The following is a 13,182-nucleotide window of genomic DNA, read 5'->3' on the forward strand; positions in this document are numbered from 1 at the left end:
CAAACAACTTGGGTGATCTGAGGGATTCTCCGCCCCAGGCCCTCGCGTGATTTTGGTGCAGAAATGTCAGAGGGGAGTGCCTTTATTACTTAGCTTTCAGTTGGCAGAATGCATGCAGGTGGGACGGAAAGAGAGCAGGTGTTTAGTTAGAGTCACGTTCTCTTTGTTGTGTACTTTTGGGGGAGGTTCAATTCGTGTCTTTAAAAAGCTGTCTGCTTGGGCATTTGAGTCCTCCAGATCGTGCACGTACTTGACCAGCAGCAGAGGCAGAACCTTTGTGTGGTGGGTCCTAGTTATCATTCAGTTAGGGACAAGCTTTTGGAAATACCTCTCCTTCTTCAGAGGTCATGATTTCTCAGCATGGAATGTCCATGCCAAGCTCTCCCACCATCTTGTTTTTCCATTTGGCAAATTTTCTTGTTCTTCTCCAGTTGCCCCAGCATCCTTTGTGCCCCTCCTTCATTTTGCATGGACCTTCGTTATACCCCATATTGCATTGCATCATAGGTAGAGGTTTTTGTGTACACTTGCCCAGCCAGACTGAGTCATTTGAACACATCCTGGTAGCTCTGTGTCAGCACTTTGTCCAATGTGTGTTAGGTGTTTCACTCTGTGGTTGAAACAGTGTATCCTCTTTAGAAGGAATGAAAAGAGATCATGTTTAAATTCATCTGAGAGCGGGAGAAAAATCTTTGCTCCCGACAATCACAAGAATGTCTGGAGAGCTGATTGCTAGTCTGGAGATCCTTAGAAAAAGCTAGTAATAGACATTGGAAACTGAGCCAAGGAATGTGGACTTGGGCTCTTACATTTTGACTTCGTTTGTGATCTTGTTGGAGGTCGTCTTTTGCATCAGGCCAATGGGTGGATTTTACTTGAAGGGAGAGTTTCTAATAGAAAAGCTGGGGAAACATTTTCAGGGTTTTTTTTGGTTTTTTTTTGCGGTATGCGGGCCTCTCACTGCTGTGGCCTCTCCCGTTGCGGAGCACAGGCTCCGGACGCGCAGGCTCAGCAGCCATGGCTCACGGGCCCAGCCGCTCCGCGGCATGTGGGATCTTCCCGGACCGGGGCACGAACCCGCGTCCCCTGCATCAGCAGGCAGACTCTCAACCACTGCGCCACCAGGGAAGCCCACATTTTCAGTTTTGAAACGACTTTATTAACCTACAAATAATTAAAGGTGATCTCTTAACCTATGTGTAAAGAAGAAGAGTCTTTCCCTCATATGTGATGATCCAGAATCCAAAGTGGGAAAATGTAAGACTGTTCAGAGAAGATGCTAACCTAGAAACCACAGACTGCTGGGCCTTGGGAACTTGCAGAAACTTGTGGAAGCAACCTTGGAGGTTATGGAGAATATTGGAGATGGGATTCTGGGGCAGGGGTGGGAAAGAAGGAAGACTGAACTTCTACTGATAATCAAATAGGGTCCTAGGACTTAAGTCATATGGTTAAGATGCATTTTGAATAATTCTACAGTTACCAAAAAAAAAAAAAAAAAAAGATAAATCCCTACATCTTAAAATTCCATATTGTTTACACACTATCTCTTACCTAGATTTTTTAAATTACATAGACATTTTAATAATTATATGTATTAGTCTTGCTGTGGTTAATAAACCACAAATTCCAAAAATACAGAGGTTTGCAGCAAACATTAATTTCTAGATCGAGTTATGTGTCAGTGGCTGGGAGTCCATTGCTATGGCTCTTTTCCACAAGTCTTCCCTTCTGAAGGCAGGAGAGAGCACATGAGGAGGAGAGAGCACATGAGAGCTGATGGAAACATGCAGTGGCTCTTAAAGTGTCTGCTCCCATCTGGTGTACGTCACATTTGCTCATGTGCCATTGGCCAGAGCCTGTTACGTAGCCAAGCCAACAGTCACTGGACTCGAGTGGAGATATGCCCTCCGGTCGGCAGTCACTTGGCAATAGTGAGTGTGTATAATCCACTTAAAGGTACAGAGTTAATAATTGCAAACGATACTACAGTCTACCATGTAGTTTGTGTCTTCTCCTTTTGTCACTGAATGTTATTTAGTAAATACCTGACATCAGTTTAGATTTATCATTTTTAAAAGTTTTAAATACACTTTCACCCTATTATGTGTATTATAGTTTTAGATTAATTTTCGAAGAAACGAACCTTTTGCAAGGAAGCGATGTGGTAGATCGCTGCGTGTTTCTTCTTGAACGATTGCAGTGCGTGGAGCTCTGTTGTACGCCGTTGCGCTAGCTCAAGGCTCCAGAACAATTTGAATAATGGGGTGATTCTGTATCAGTCTTGTTTCTGAATTTGGTAGACATGCCTCCAGTGTTTTATATTGTTTCCTGCTTAAGAAATAGATTATTGAGATCTAATTCACATACCGTAACAGTCACCATTTCAAACTATATTACAGTTGAGTGGATTTTAGTATACTCACAGCATTGTGCAAACATCATTACTATCTAATTCCAGAATATTTTGTTACCCAAAAAAGAAACCTCATATTTATTAAGTGTTCACTCCTGTTTTCCCCTTCCCTTCAGCCCCTGGCAACCAGAAGTCTTCTTTCTATCTTTGTGGATTTGCCTGTCTGGATTCTTCATATAAATGGAATTATATATGTGGCCTTTCATGTCTGGCTTCTTTCACTTAGAGCAGTGTTTTCAAGGTTCATTGCTGATGTTTTCCGATTTATACCCTTTAACAGATTTAGGAACCTTCCTTTTATTTCTTAATTTTACTTAGAGATTTTAATAGAATGGCTGATTTTTACCAGTGTATGATACCAATAAGCATTTTGGTAGTTGCGGGCATGATTATATTGGACAGTGATCCTATTATCAGTTAATGTAATGAATAGCATTAATAAATTTCTTAATGTTAAATCACTTTTGATTTCTTGGATTATGTTTGACTCAATCCTGGTATATTATTTTTCTTTCTTTCTTTTTGAAAAAATTCTTCTAATGTACCATTTGCTGTTACTTTACTGACGAAGTCTGCACTTACATCTGATTTCCTTTTTTGTCATACTATTTTGATATCAGATATAGGTAACCCTTATAAACTGATTTGAAAGTTTTTTCATTTTTAAATGTGTTTTAGAATGTTCTAATAAAACAGGACTTGCTCCCTGAGGTTCATTAGAGCTCAGTTGTAAAACCATTGGGGCTTAGCTCACCTTTCAGTAAAAGTTCTCTGACAGCAGTTCTGAGGTTATTTAGTTGTTTAGGTTTTCTACATCAATTTAATTTCTCTTTGGCCGTACATTTTCCTGCAATGTATGGCCAAAGAGGCTTCCAGGTTTATTAGCATAGCTATTCATAGCACATCCTTGTAATTTATAATCATACACAGAGGTAAGATTTAAATCATTATTGCCTGCTCATTTTTCCCCTCCTTCTTTCTATATTTAATTCTATATTTATTCTATATTAATACAATTCTATATTTAATTCTTTTAGAAGAATTAAATTTTGGTTTTATTTATAACTTTTACTCTTTCTTTTCTGTTTTCAATTTATGCTTTAATTTTTTTTTTTTTTTTTTTTTTTTTTTTTTTTTGCAGTACGCGGGCCTCTCACTGTTGTGGCCTCTCCCGTTGCGGAGCACAGGCTCCGGACGTGCAGGCTCAGGGGCCATGGCTCACGGGCCCAGCCGCTCCGTGGCATGTGGGATCTTCCCGGACCAGGGCACGAACCCGTGTCCCCTGCATCGGCAGGTGGACTCTCAACCACTGTGCCACCAGGGAAGCCCTGCTTTAATTTTTTTATTCCCTCTTTCCTTTTTTTTTTAGATATTTATTTATTTATTTAGCTACACTGAGTCTTAGTTGCGGCAGCTGGGCTCCTTTAGTTTCAGATCGAGTGCTCCTTAGCAGTGGCATGTGAACTCTTAGTTGAGGCATGCACATGGGATCTAGTTCCTTGACCAGGGATCGAACCCTGGCCCCCTGCATTGGGAGTGCGGAGTCTTAACCACTGCGCCACCAGGGAATTCCCCCTCTTCCACTTTCTTTCTTTTTTTTTTTTAATTGGGGTATAGTTGTTTTACAATGTTGTGTTAGTTTCTACTGTACAGTGAAGTAAAGTACAGTTCTCTTCCACTTTGACTTTTTTTTTTTTAAATGGGAGCACAAGGTAGATGTGGACTAAAGTGTAGTGTTTTATGGGATAAATCTTTTCAAATGTATATATTTATCTGCTCTTAAGGACTGTGCTGCTTTTCCTCATGTATTGGTTTTCTTGGGTCTGAATGATGAGTTGATATAGGCTGGTATATTTTTCGGTTTTCTTGTGTCTGATGAGGTAATACAGGCCTGCTATTTGCCTCTCACCAGAAGAAGTGAATTATTGGATCCCCTGTTTCTTTTTTCTTTTTCTCTCTTTCTTTCTTTCTTTCTTTTTTTTTTTTTTGCCTCACTGCACGGCTTGCGTGATCTTAGTTCCCCGGCAGTGAGAGCACCTAGTTCTAACCACTGTACTGCCAGGGAATTCCCTGGATCTCCCTGTTTCTACTTGATGTTAGAATTGTCTTCTTGGATCTTAGGTTGAGTGGAATAATAGTTGACAAATCAGTTGAGTGGTCTCCCCTTGGGAAAAGGAATCAGAAGAAAGAAAACCGGGGTCAGGGACAGTCGGTCAGGAAGACTTGGCCTAGTTCCTCTCTGTGTCTGGATCCAGTATAGCCTGGCTTCCATCTTATTTTAGGTGCTCTCCCCATCTCGGTAGAGTCCAGCCTTTTCAGAATTTGCGGTCTTGCCTCCTTTGTGCTTGGTGGACTTACCCAGGGCAGCTGACTTCATGCAAGCAGGCGCCTTCTGTTCCCCTGACCTTTCTCTTGCATCTCTACCCCTCCTGGCTAGATGAAGCCCTGGGGGCAAGACACCGTCTGCTGGTGGGCCTCACATGGTGTGTCTACCTGTGCTGGCATCCCCTTGCTCACAGCAGCCAGACACTCTGGGGGTCCTCCTTTGCCCCACTGTGGGCCCTTCCATACCCTCATCCCTCCAGACAATTGCAAATTCAAACTAGAGTGTCTGTGAGGGTTTTCGGGACACTTTCTACTTCTTAGGTAACCTTGAGAACCCTAGGTAACCTCAGTGACATGGGTTAAAGATACCTCTTAGTTCTTTTCTCAGTTGAGTCCCAATTGTCTCCTGTAGGAAATCTTCAAAACTTTTGGCATTTGGGTGATGCCCTTTCCTAGTTTCTAATCTGGTACTCATTCCAGTCACTATGCGCCCGCCCCCCCCCGCCGCACCCCCACTGCTCTTTCTCTCCCGTTCTTCAGGTGGTTGTTGTCTGGAAGGGGGAAAGAGGGAGAAAGCAAAGACCTGAGCTTATTAATTCGCCGCATTTATCTAGAAGTCTAGATTTATAATTTTTCAATGAGTGTGTAACATTGTTATTAATGTAAACATGATCATTTCCTGGTTAGCGAGCCTTTGGAGCTTTTCCAGGGTTCACTCTGTGTTCTTTGATCTGTTATGAACATCTGTGAACAGAACAATTTTGAGGTTTTCCCTTTGAAGTTACTGCCCGTAGTTGGCCTAAATTTAACTTGACAGCAAAGTCAGCAGTCAGGAGTGTCCCGCTCAGTGTGTGCAGGGCACATTCATTCTTCAGGCATCTCCCGTGTGCCTGGCGGGAGAGAGGGCCGCTAAGACAAGTCAGGCACAGTGCGCATTCAGAGAGCTCTCGTTCTCCCGTAGCGGTCGGGATGCCTCGAGAGGCTTCGGCAGGCTTTTCTGAAACGAGATCATCACGTTGCCCGCACTCCTCTAATAGTATCAGAAAGAGAAATTAGAGTGTTTTCGCATGACTTGTTTTTATTAAGTCTGTATTGGCCCTTAAGGTATACCACTTTCTTTCATCAACCCTATGTTTAATGTAATATAGAATTTTGCTGGTGACTGACGTTATTTTAATAATCTCTCTTGCGGCTGGCTGACCACAATGGTGGATCTTATAACTGAAATTCTTCGAGCGAGGGCAGTTTCCAAAGTGTCCTGGTTATGTATTCCTCTTCCTAAGTAAAAAGGGGTGATGGGGAGAAGAAATTCTCTTATAACTGAAACTACGTAGCAAGAATTGATATTTTGGAGCGTTGAGGAGTTTTCATGTATTTATCAGCTGTGTAGTTGTAACTCTCACAAGGGCTACCGTAGATATATCTATTGCCACAGGGAAGTCATTAAGGAAGATGTGGTTAAGGCACCAACTGTGACTCTAGGTGCGATTTTAATTTTCAGCAGCACTTATGGTCTACTGTGAACCCAGCCCCATAGTCTAAAGGGGATGCCGGAATACTTGCAGACAAGTTGACTTTTTTGTTTGTTTGTTTGAGTATTTTGATAGTGATATAGCGCCTACCATGTTCCAGGCACTGTTCCAATTGCTCCACATGCTAACTAACTCAATCCCATTATACCCACTTTATAAATGACGAAGCTGGGGCAATAGAGAGATTAAGGAATTTACTTAAGTCATGCTGCTAGTAAAGAGTAGAACCGGGATTCAAAACTCGGCAGTCCGTCCAGGTTAGCCTCAGTTTTGTCGTCATTCAACAGACGTTTATTGAGTACCTTCTATTGGCAAGAGATTGAGTTGGGTCACTTCTAAAACTCATTCATTCATCAAATACTTACTGAGTACCTACTGTGTTCCAGAAGACACAGTCTCTGCTCCTGTTGAATTTACAGACTGGTGGGAAGTCAGACAGATAATTAACATATAATATATTTTTAGACAGTGGTAAGTCCTATGATGAAAATAAAGCCAGGGAAGGGACTGGAAAATGATGGAGGGTGCAGGAATGTTTTTAGATTTTTGTGGGCTGAGAACGCCTCTCTGAGTGGGTGTCATTTGAGCAGAAACCTGTTTGAGGAGAAGAGCCAGGCCAGTGGCAATCGGAGGGGAGAGCAGTGTTCCAGGCAGAGCGAGCAGCAAGTGTGAAGGCCCTGAGGTCCAGACGAGCCAAGGCCAGGTGTGTAGAACAGGATGAGCTGGAGGGCAGTGGGGAGAATGTCTGGGACGAGGTCAGAGACTGTGGTAAGATCATGTTGGCCCTTGTGGGTTATGGGAGGGAGTCTGGATTTTATTTTGAATGTGTTTGGATGGATGTCTTTCAGAGTTCTGAGCAGGGGGGTAACAGGTTTTGATTGACCTTTTCCAGGGAGCATTCTGGCTGCAGTAAGGAGGACTGACGGTAGGGCAGCAACAGTGAAACAGGAGGCTTTTGTGTTGAGCCAAGGGATTCTCTCACTTCTTGTAATTCGTGTTAGTTGTAAAGGTGCTGCCCTCCCACAATACGTGCTCTAGAACTCAGGTCTCAGTGAAGCAAACCCGCTACCGGAGGACTCTGAGGGTAGAGGAGCCTGGGTCACTGAGTCCACCTAAGCCCCTGCCCTTTCCTCCTGAGATTTTTGTCTTTTCCCTCCACGTTTGTTTCTCATGGGGACCATATCTTGAGGGGAGTTATCTGGGGGATAACTTGTATTAAGACCCTAAGGGAAAATGTAAACATTCCTCAACTGGCTTTAAAAACAGAAGCTTCATGTTTACCCAGAAGGATTTATGGCCAGAGAATGGAGATGAGGGACAGTGTTGGGTTGGGGAAAGCCATCCAGCTTGATAACACCCTTGAACTAGGAACCAGATACCTTAGCTCAACTCAGTAGAGTGATAACTGGCTTCCATACATTTGGATACAGAAGTCCTTCACCTTTTTGAGTCGGCTTCCTCATCAGTAGAGATAGTAGCTGTCTGCTAACCTCACCACGTTGAGGTTGACATAGAGGGCAGCGAAATAAGAATGTGGAAGCCCTGCGCACAGACGTGCCATGGAAGGCGGAGACGGTAGCAGCCCTTTATAGGAAAGTCCAGGCATCCGTAGCTCATTTGCTATTCATATATGCTCAAATAATATTACGGGAAGCACCCTGTAGTAAGGGTGTGGGTATCTTCCCTGGTTGTGTAGTCCTAAAGGAAAGAATCTGCTGTGTGACAAGGTCTGGGTGACTTTCTCCTCCCCAACCCCCGCTAACTGATTTGAGAAATAGTTCAGTTCCCACTGTCTGGCCAAGATCTTTTAGACCTTTATGTGGGCCGTTCCTGGAGGGTTATTGGCTGAGGTCCCCAGAGCAAAGGTTAGGGGAGTTGAGGTTAGGGGAGTTGTCCTGGAGTCACTGGGAGACGGGCAGACAGATGGATGGATAATCACAGACACACAAAGGTGAACAAGGCACAGTTACAGTTGTTGGATGCACAGTGCTTATGGATAAGTTATATATGTAAATAAATGAATAAAACTGTGAAAATTGCTTCAGTGGAAGTATCTTCAAGGTATTGAGAAGGGAGTGACTAATTTTGTCAGGGGCTGGATCCAGGAAGGATTCTAGAAGGAGGGGGCATTTGAGAAGATTTCTGTGAGATCCTGGGAGCCCTCTACATAAAAAAGAGGGGTGTGTGTGTGTGTGTGTGTGTGTGTGTGTGTGTGTGTGTATGCGCGTGCGCGCGCACGCGCTATGTAAGCAACGATGAGAAAATATGAAACAGCATAGTGGGTTCCAGGATCAGTTCAGGCCAGATTGTGGAAAATTGCTGTCTGAGCTGATGTTGGCTTATCTGACTAAAGGTTTTGAATTCATTCTTTCTTTTGTGCAATGTTTAGCCATAGGTGATGGAGCCTTTCTGAGGCCCAGTGAGCTAGTGTTGTTAAAATATAAGGGTGGGCCCCTCAGTGCCTAGCATGGTGCCTTGCCTGAGGTCAGTGTTTAAATATTTACTGAAATGATGAAGACGTGATGGTTGTCTCAGAGCTCCAGAGAAGATGTCCCCCCACTGATCCTTAGACCCTGGGATTTGGACACTGCATGCCCTCAGTGACATCAGTGTGCTGAGGAAGCAGGTCGTGGGATGCTGCTGTAGCTAGGTTCTGTGGTCCATAAGGAGAGCAGCTGCTGAGGGGCTTGCCTTCCCAGCTGACAAGACCCTGGGCTGAGAAGTGGAGGGGTGAGGTCCATTCCCATGAGTACCTTCTGTGAAATGGTACCCTTTCAGTAATTACAAAAGTATTTTTGACATTGCATAAGTAAGGATGTGATTAAATTATCTGTGGTCAGGGAGACAAAGGAGGGTACCTTTTTTGTTTAGTTTCCATCACCCACTGAGTTGGGTGACATTGCCCTTGACCCCAGACCATGCTTCCCTCTGCCTTGTTCCATACTCTCTTTCCAGATGTGCCGTCTTCATCTGGAGCTTATGGACATGACTGCTAGATTGACTTCTCATTTCCTGTATGTTCTCTTCTCTGGGGGCTAAGTCATATCCAGCCTGCACAGAAGAAGAGATCCTTCTGGGGAAAGACCCACGCCCAGCCTGTGATCTGATTACCCACAGGTCAGGAATGCAAAAAAACATTCCTGACCAAGGCTCTTTGCTTAGTATCATGTCACTTTCTTGCCATATTCCTTAGTCTTTGCCTTCTAATGATTCCAAGGTGACATTCAGAGGCTTTCACATCTACTGCTAGATAGGACTTTGTCCTCTTATCAAATCTTAAAGCCAGAAAAGGTAACTGGCAGACTGCATCTTTTTTGAATAGTATAGGGACATAATTGATTCAAGTGGCTTCCTACTGAGGCCTAAGAAGAAAGAAGTCCATAAGTTTTTAATCTTTCCTTCCCTTTCTTTTCTGGTACTTGCTCCCCCCCACCCCTTTTAAACTTTTTTATTGCGGAAAATTTTAAACACATACAGAAGAGGTGAGAATTTATAGTGAACCTGCAAGTACCAGCTTCAACAGTGATCAGCTTTGGGCCATCTTGTATCATCTATATCCCAACTACCTGACCTTAATTATTTTGAAGCAGATACCACACATCCTATCATTTCATCTGTGAATACTTTAGTTATGTATTACTAAAAGATGAAGACTTTGTAAAATCATAATACTTCCATTATGACACCTAATAATTCCTTCATGTCATCAAATAATTGATCAATATTCAAAATTTCCCGAATGTCTCAAAGTCTTTTAACCCTGTGTTTTAATCATGACCCACTGCAGTTGTTGATAGGTCTCTTAAGTTTCATTACATCTATAGGTGCTCTTTCCAACTCTGTATTTCTTTTTTCCTTACAATTTATTTATTTATTGAAGAAACTGGGTCTTCGGTTCTCTTTAGCTTCACATTGTGTAGATGCCACTGACTGCGTCCTCGCAGTACTTGTTCTACATGTTCCTCACTCTTGCTGTATTGCCTATAAATTGGTGTTGTGTCTAGAGATTTGTTCAGGACTCATAGCCAGCATATTTGGCAAGCATGCTTCGTAGGTGGTGGTGTGAACTTATTCCAGGAGGCACGTAACGTTTAGCTGTCTCTTTGTGATGGTTGATTAGGTTGTTAAATGTGTTGGATATCTAAGAGGGTTCTGGGCCCAAGTGGCGGTCTTGAGAAAGTGGGAAAAAGAGACAATGTGGTGTGCTCAGGAGTTCTTTCTCTGTCGAAGTCTGACGCCGGTGGTGGCTGTCATGTTCTCTGTCCTTGAACTGCTGCTTCCTGCAGCGCTTGCTGACACGTGAATCGACGGGATTTGGTGTAGAGCATTGCCCGTCGTGTTTCTCTTGGTTGTAAAAGACTCGTTCACTTAAGAAATGGTAAGGAGAGGATCAGATTCTTTGAAAGTTATTTTTGTAGTTAGAGGTGTTTCTTGGTTGGGCTAAACCAGCCGCTGTTGCTGGTGTTCTCCAGGTGTGTGTTTTTAGCTACTTTGTAAGATGATTCTTTTCTTCTTTCAGGATCTCATTTTGCCCAACGGCGGTACTCCAGCAGGCCCTGCAAGTCCGGCTTCTTCATCTTCCCTTCTCAACAGACTACAGCTTGATGATGACATCGATGGTGAGACCAGAGACCTCTTTGTCACGGTTGATGATCCCAAGAAGCATGTCTGTACGATGGAGACCTACATCACTTACAGGATCACCACCAAAGTAGGTCTTTTTATTATCTTCCCCCTGTCTAGAGTGTCTTGGAGAATTGAAGTCCTACCGCCATGATTCCTGCCTTTCCTTTTTCCCTTCCTTTGTACAAGTCTGTTCACCTTTATGACAATTGTGAGTGTAGCTTTTTGGGAGAGTGGATATATTCAGATTTAAAAGGATTATGCATAAGTTTTTTTTCGTTTAACCTTAAAATGAAGGAGAAATTGTACTACAGTCTTTCAAATGAAACTTTTTTTTTTTTTTTTTTTTTTTGCGGTACGCAGCCCTCTCACTGTTGTGGCCTCTCCCGTTGCGGAGCACAGGCTCTGGACTCAGCAGCCATGGCTCACGGGCCCAGCCGCTCCGCGGCATGTGGGATCCTCCCGGAGCGGGGCATGAACCCGTGTCCCCTGCACCGGCAGGCGGACTCTCAACCACTGCGCCACCAGGGAAGCCCTCAAATGAAACTTTTAAACCCCGTACTTTCACTTATTTTCTATCATGATATTGTTTAAGATGTTAATATCTCATTACTCTTGAAATTTATTAATCATTGTATCAACCATTGTATCAACCTGAAGGTCTGTGATGAGAACATGATTATAATCTGGTGTAATTAGTCTTTTTACAATTTTTTTAACATCTTTATTGGAGTATAATTGCTTTACAATGGTGTGTTAGTTTTTTATAACAAAGTGAATCAGCTATACATATACGTATATCTCCATATCTCCTCCCTCTTGCATCTCCCTCCCACCCTCCCATCCCACTTATCTAGGTTGCCCCAAAGCACCGAGCTGATCTCCCTGTGCTATGTGGCTGCTTCCAACTATCTATTTTACGTTTGGTAGTGTATATATGTCCATGCCACTCTCTCACTTCGTCCCAGCTTACCCATCCCCCTCCCCGTGTCCTCAAGTCCATTCTCTACGTCTGCGTCTTTATTCCTGTCCTGCCCCTAGGTTCTTCAGAACCTTTTTTTTTTTTTTTAGATTCCATATATATGTGTTAGCATACAGTATTTTTTTCTTTCTGACTTAACTTCACTCTGTATCATAGACTCTAGGTCCATCCACCTCACTACAGATAACACAATTTCCTTTCTTTTTATGGCCGAGTAATATTCCATTGTATATATGTGCCACATCTTCTTTATCCATTCATCTGGCCATGGACACTTAGGTTGCTTCCATGTCCTGACTATTGTAAGTAGAGCTGCAGTGAACATTGTGGTACATGACTCTTTTTGAATTATGGTTTTCTCAGGGTATATGCCCAGTAGTGGGATTGCTGGGTTGTATGGTAGTTTTATTTTTAGTTTAAGGAACCTCCGTGCTGTTCTCCATAGTGGCTGTATCAATTTACATTCCCACCAACAGTGCAAGAGGGTTCCCTTTTCTCCACACCCTCTCCACCATTTATTGTTTGTAGATTTGTGGATGAATGGCCATTCTGACTGGTTGTGAGGTGATACCTCATTGTAGTTTTGATTTGCATTTCTCTAATGATTAGTGATGTTGAGCATCCTTTCATGTGTTTGTTGGCAATCTGTATATCTTCTTTGGAGCAATGTCTATTTAGGTCTTCTGCCCATTTTTGGATTGGGTTGTTTGTTTTTTTGTTATTGAGCTGCATGAGTTGCTTGTAAATTTTGGAGATTAATCCTTTGTCAGTTGCTTCATTTGCAAATATTTTCTCCCATTCTGAGGGTTGTCTTTTGGTCTTGTTTATGGTTTCCTTTGCTGTGCAAAAGCTTTTAAGTTTCATTAGGTCCCATTTCTTTATTTTTGTTTTTATTTCCATTTCTCTGGGAGGTGGGTCAAAAAAGATCTTGCTGTGATTTGTCATAGAGTGTTCTGCCTATGTTTTCTTCTAAGAGTTTGATAGTGTCTGGCCTTACACTTAGGTCTTTAATCCATTTTGAGTTTATTTTTGTGTATGGTGTTAGGGAGTGTTCTAATTTCATTCTTTTACATGTAGCTGTCCAGTTTTCCCAGCACCACTTACTGAAGAGGCTGTCTTTTCTCCATTGTATATTCTTGCCTCCTTTATCAGAAATAAGGTGACCATATGTGTTTGGGTTTATCTCTGGGCTTTCTGTCCTGTTCAATTGATCTATATTTCTGTTTTTGTGCCAGTACCATAGTGTCCTGATTACTGTAGCTTTGTAGTATGGTCTGAAGTCTGGGAGCCTGATTCCTCCAGCT

General features: G+C 42.8%; 1 protein-coding gene across 16 annotated transcripts in view; it reads left to right on the top strand.

Moving 5' to 3' along the window:
- The window catches only part of SNX30 (sorting nexin family member 30), a 132,188-nt gene that overhangs the window by 45,092 nt on the left and 73,914 nt on the right, over positions 1–13,182 (top strand). For all 16 annotated transcript variants that reach the window (XR_012332633.1, XR_012332634.1, XR_012332635.1 and 13 more), the window contains one exon: positions 10,793–10,984. Coding sequence is in view for 5 of the 16 variants with exons in the window: in XM_073806423.1 (XP_073662524.1) it covers positions 10,793–10,984 (192 nt within the window). In the remaining 11 variants the exon portion in view is untranslated. The remainder of the gene's footprint in view (positions 1–10,792; positions 10,985–13,182) is intronic.

The sequence above is a fragment of the Tursiops truncatus genome, chromosome 6, assembly GCF_011762595.2.
Source record: "Tursiops truncatus isolate mTurTru1 chromosome 6, mTurTru1.mat.Y, whole genome shotgun sequence".
NCBI classification, from domain to species: Eukaryota; Metazoa; Chordata; class Mammalia; order Artiodactyla; family Delphinidae; genus Tursiops; species Tursiops truncatus.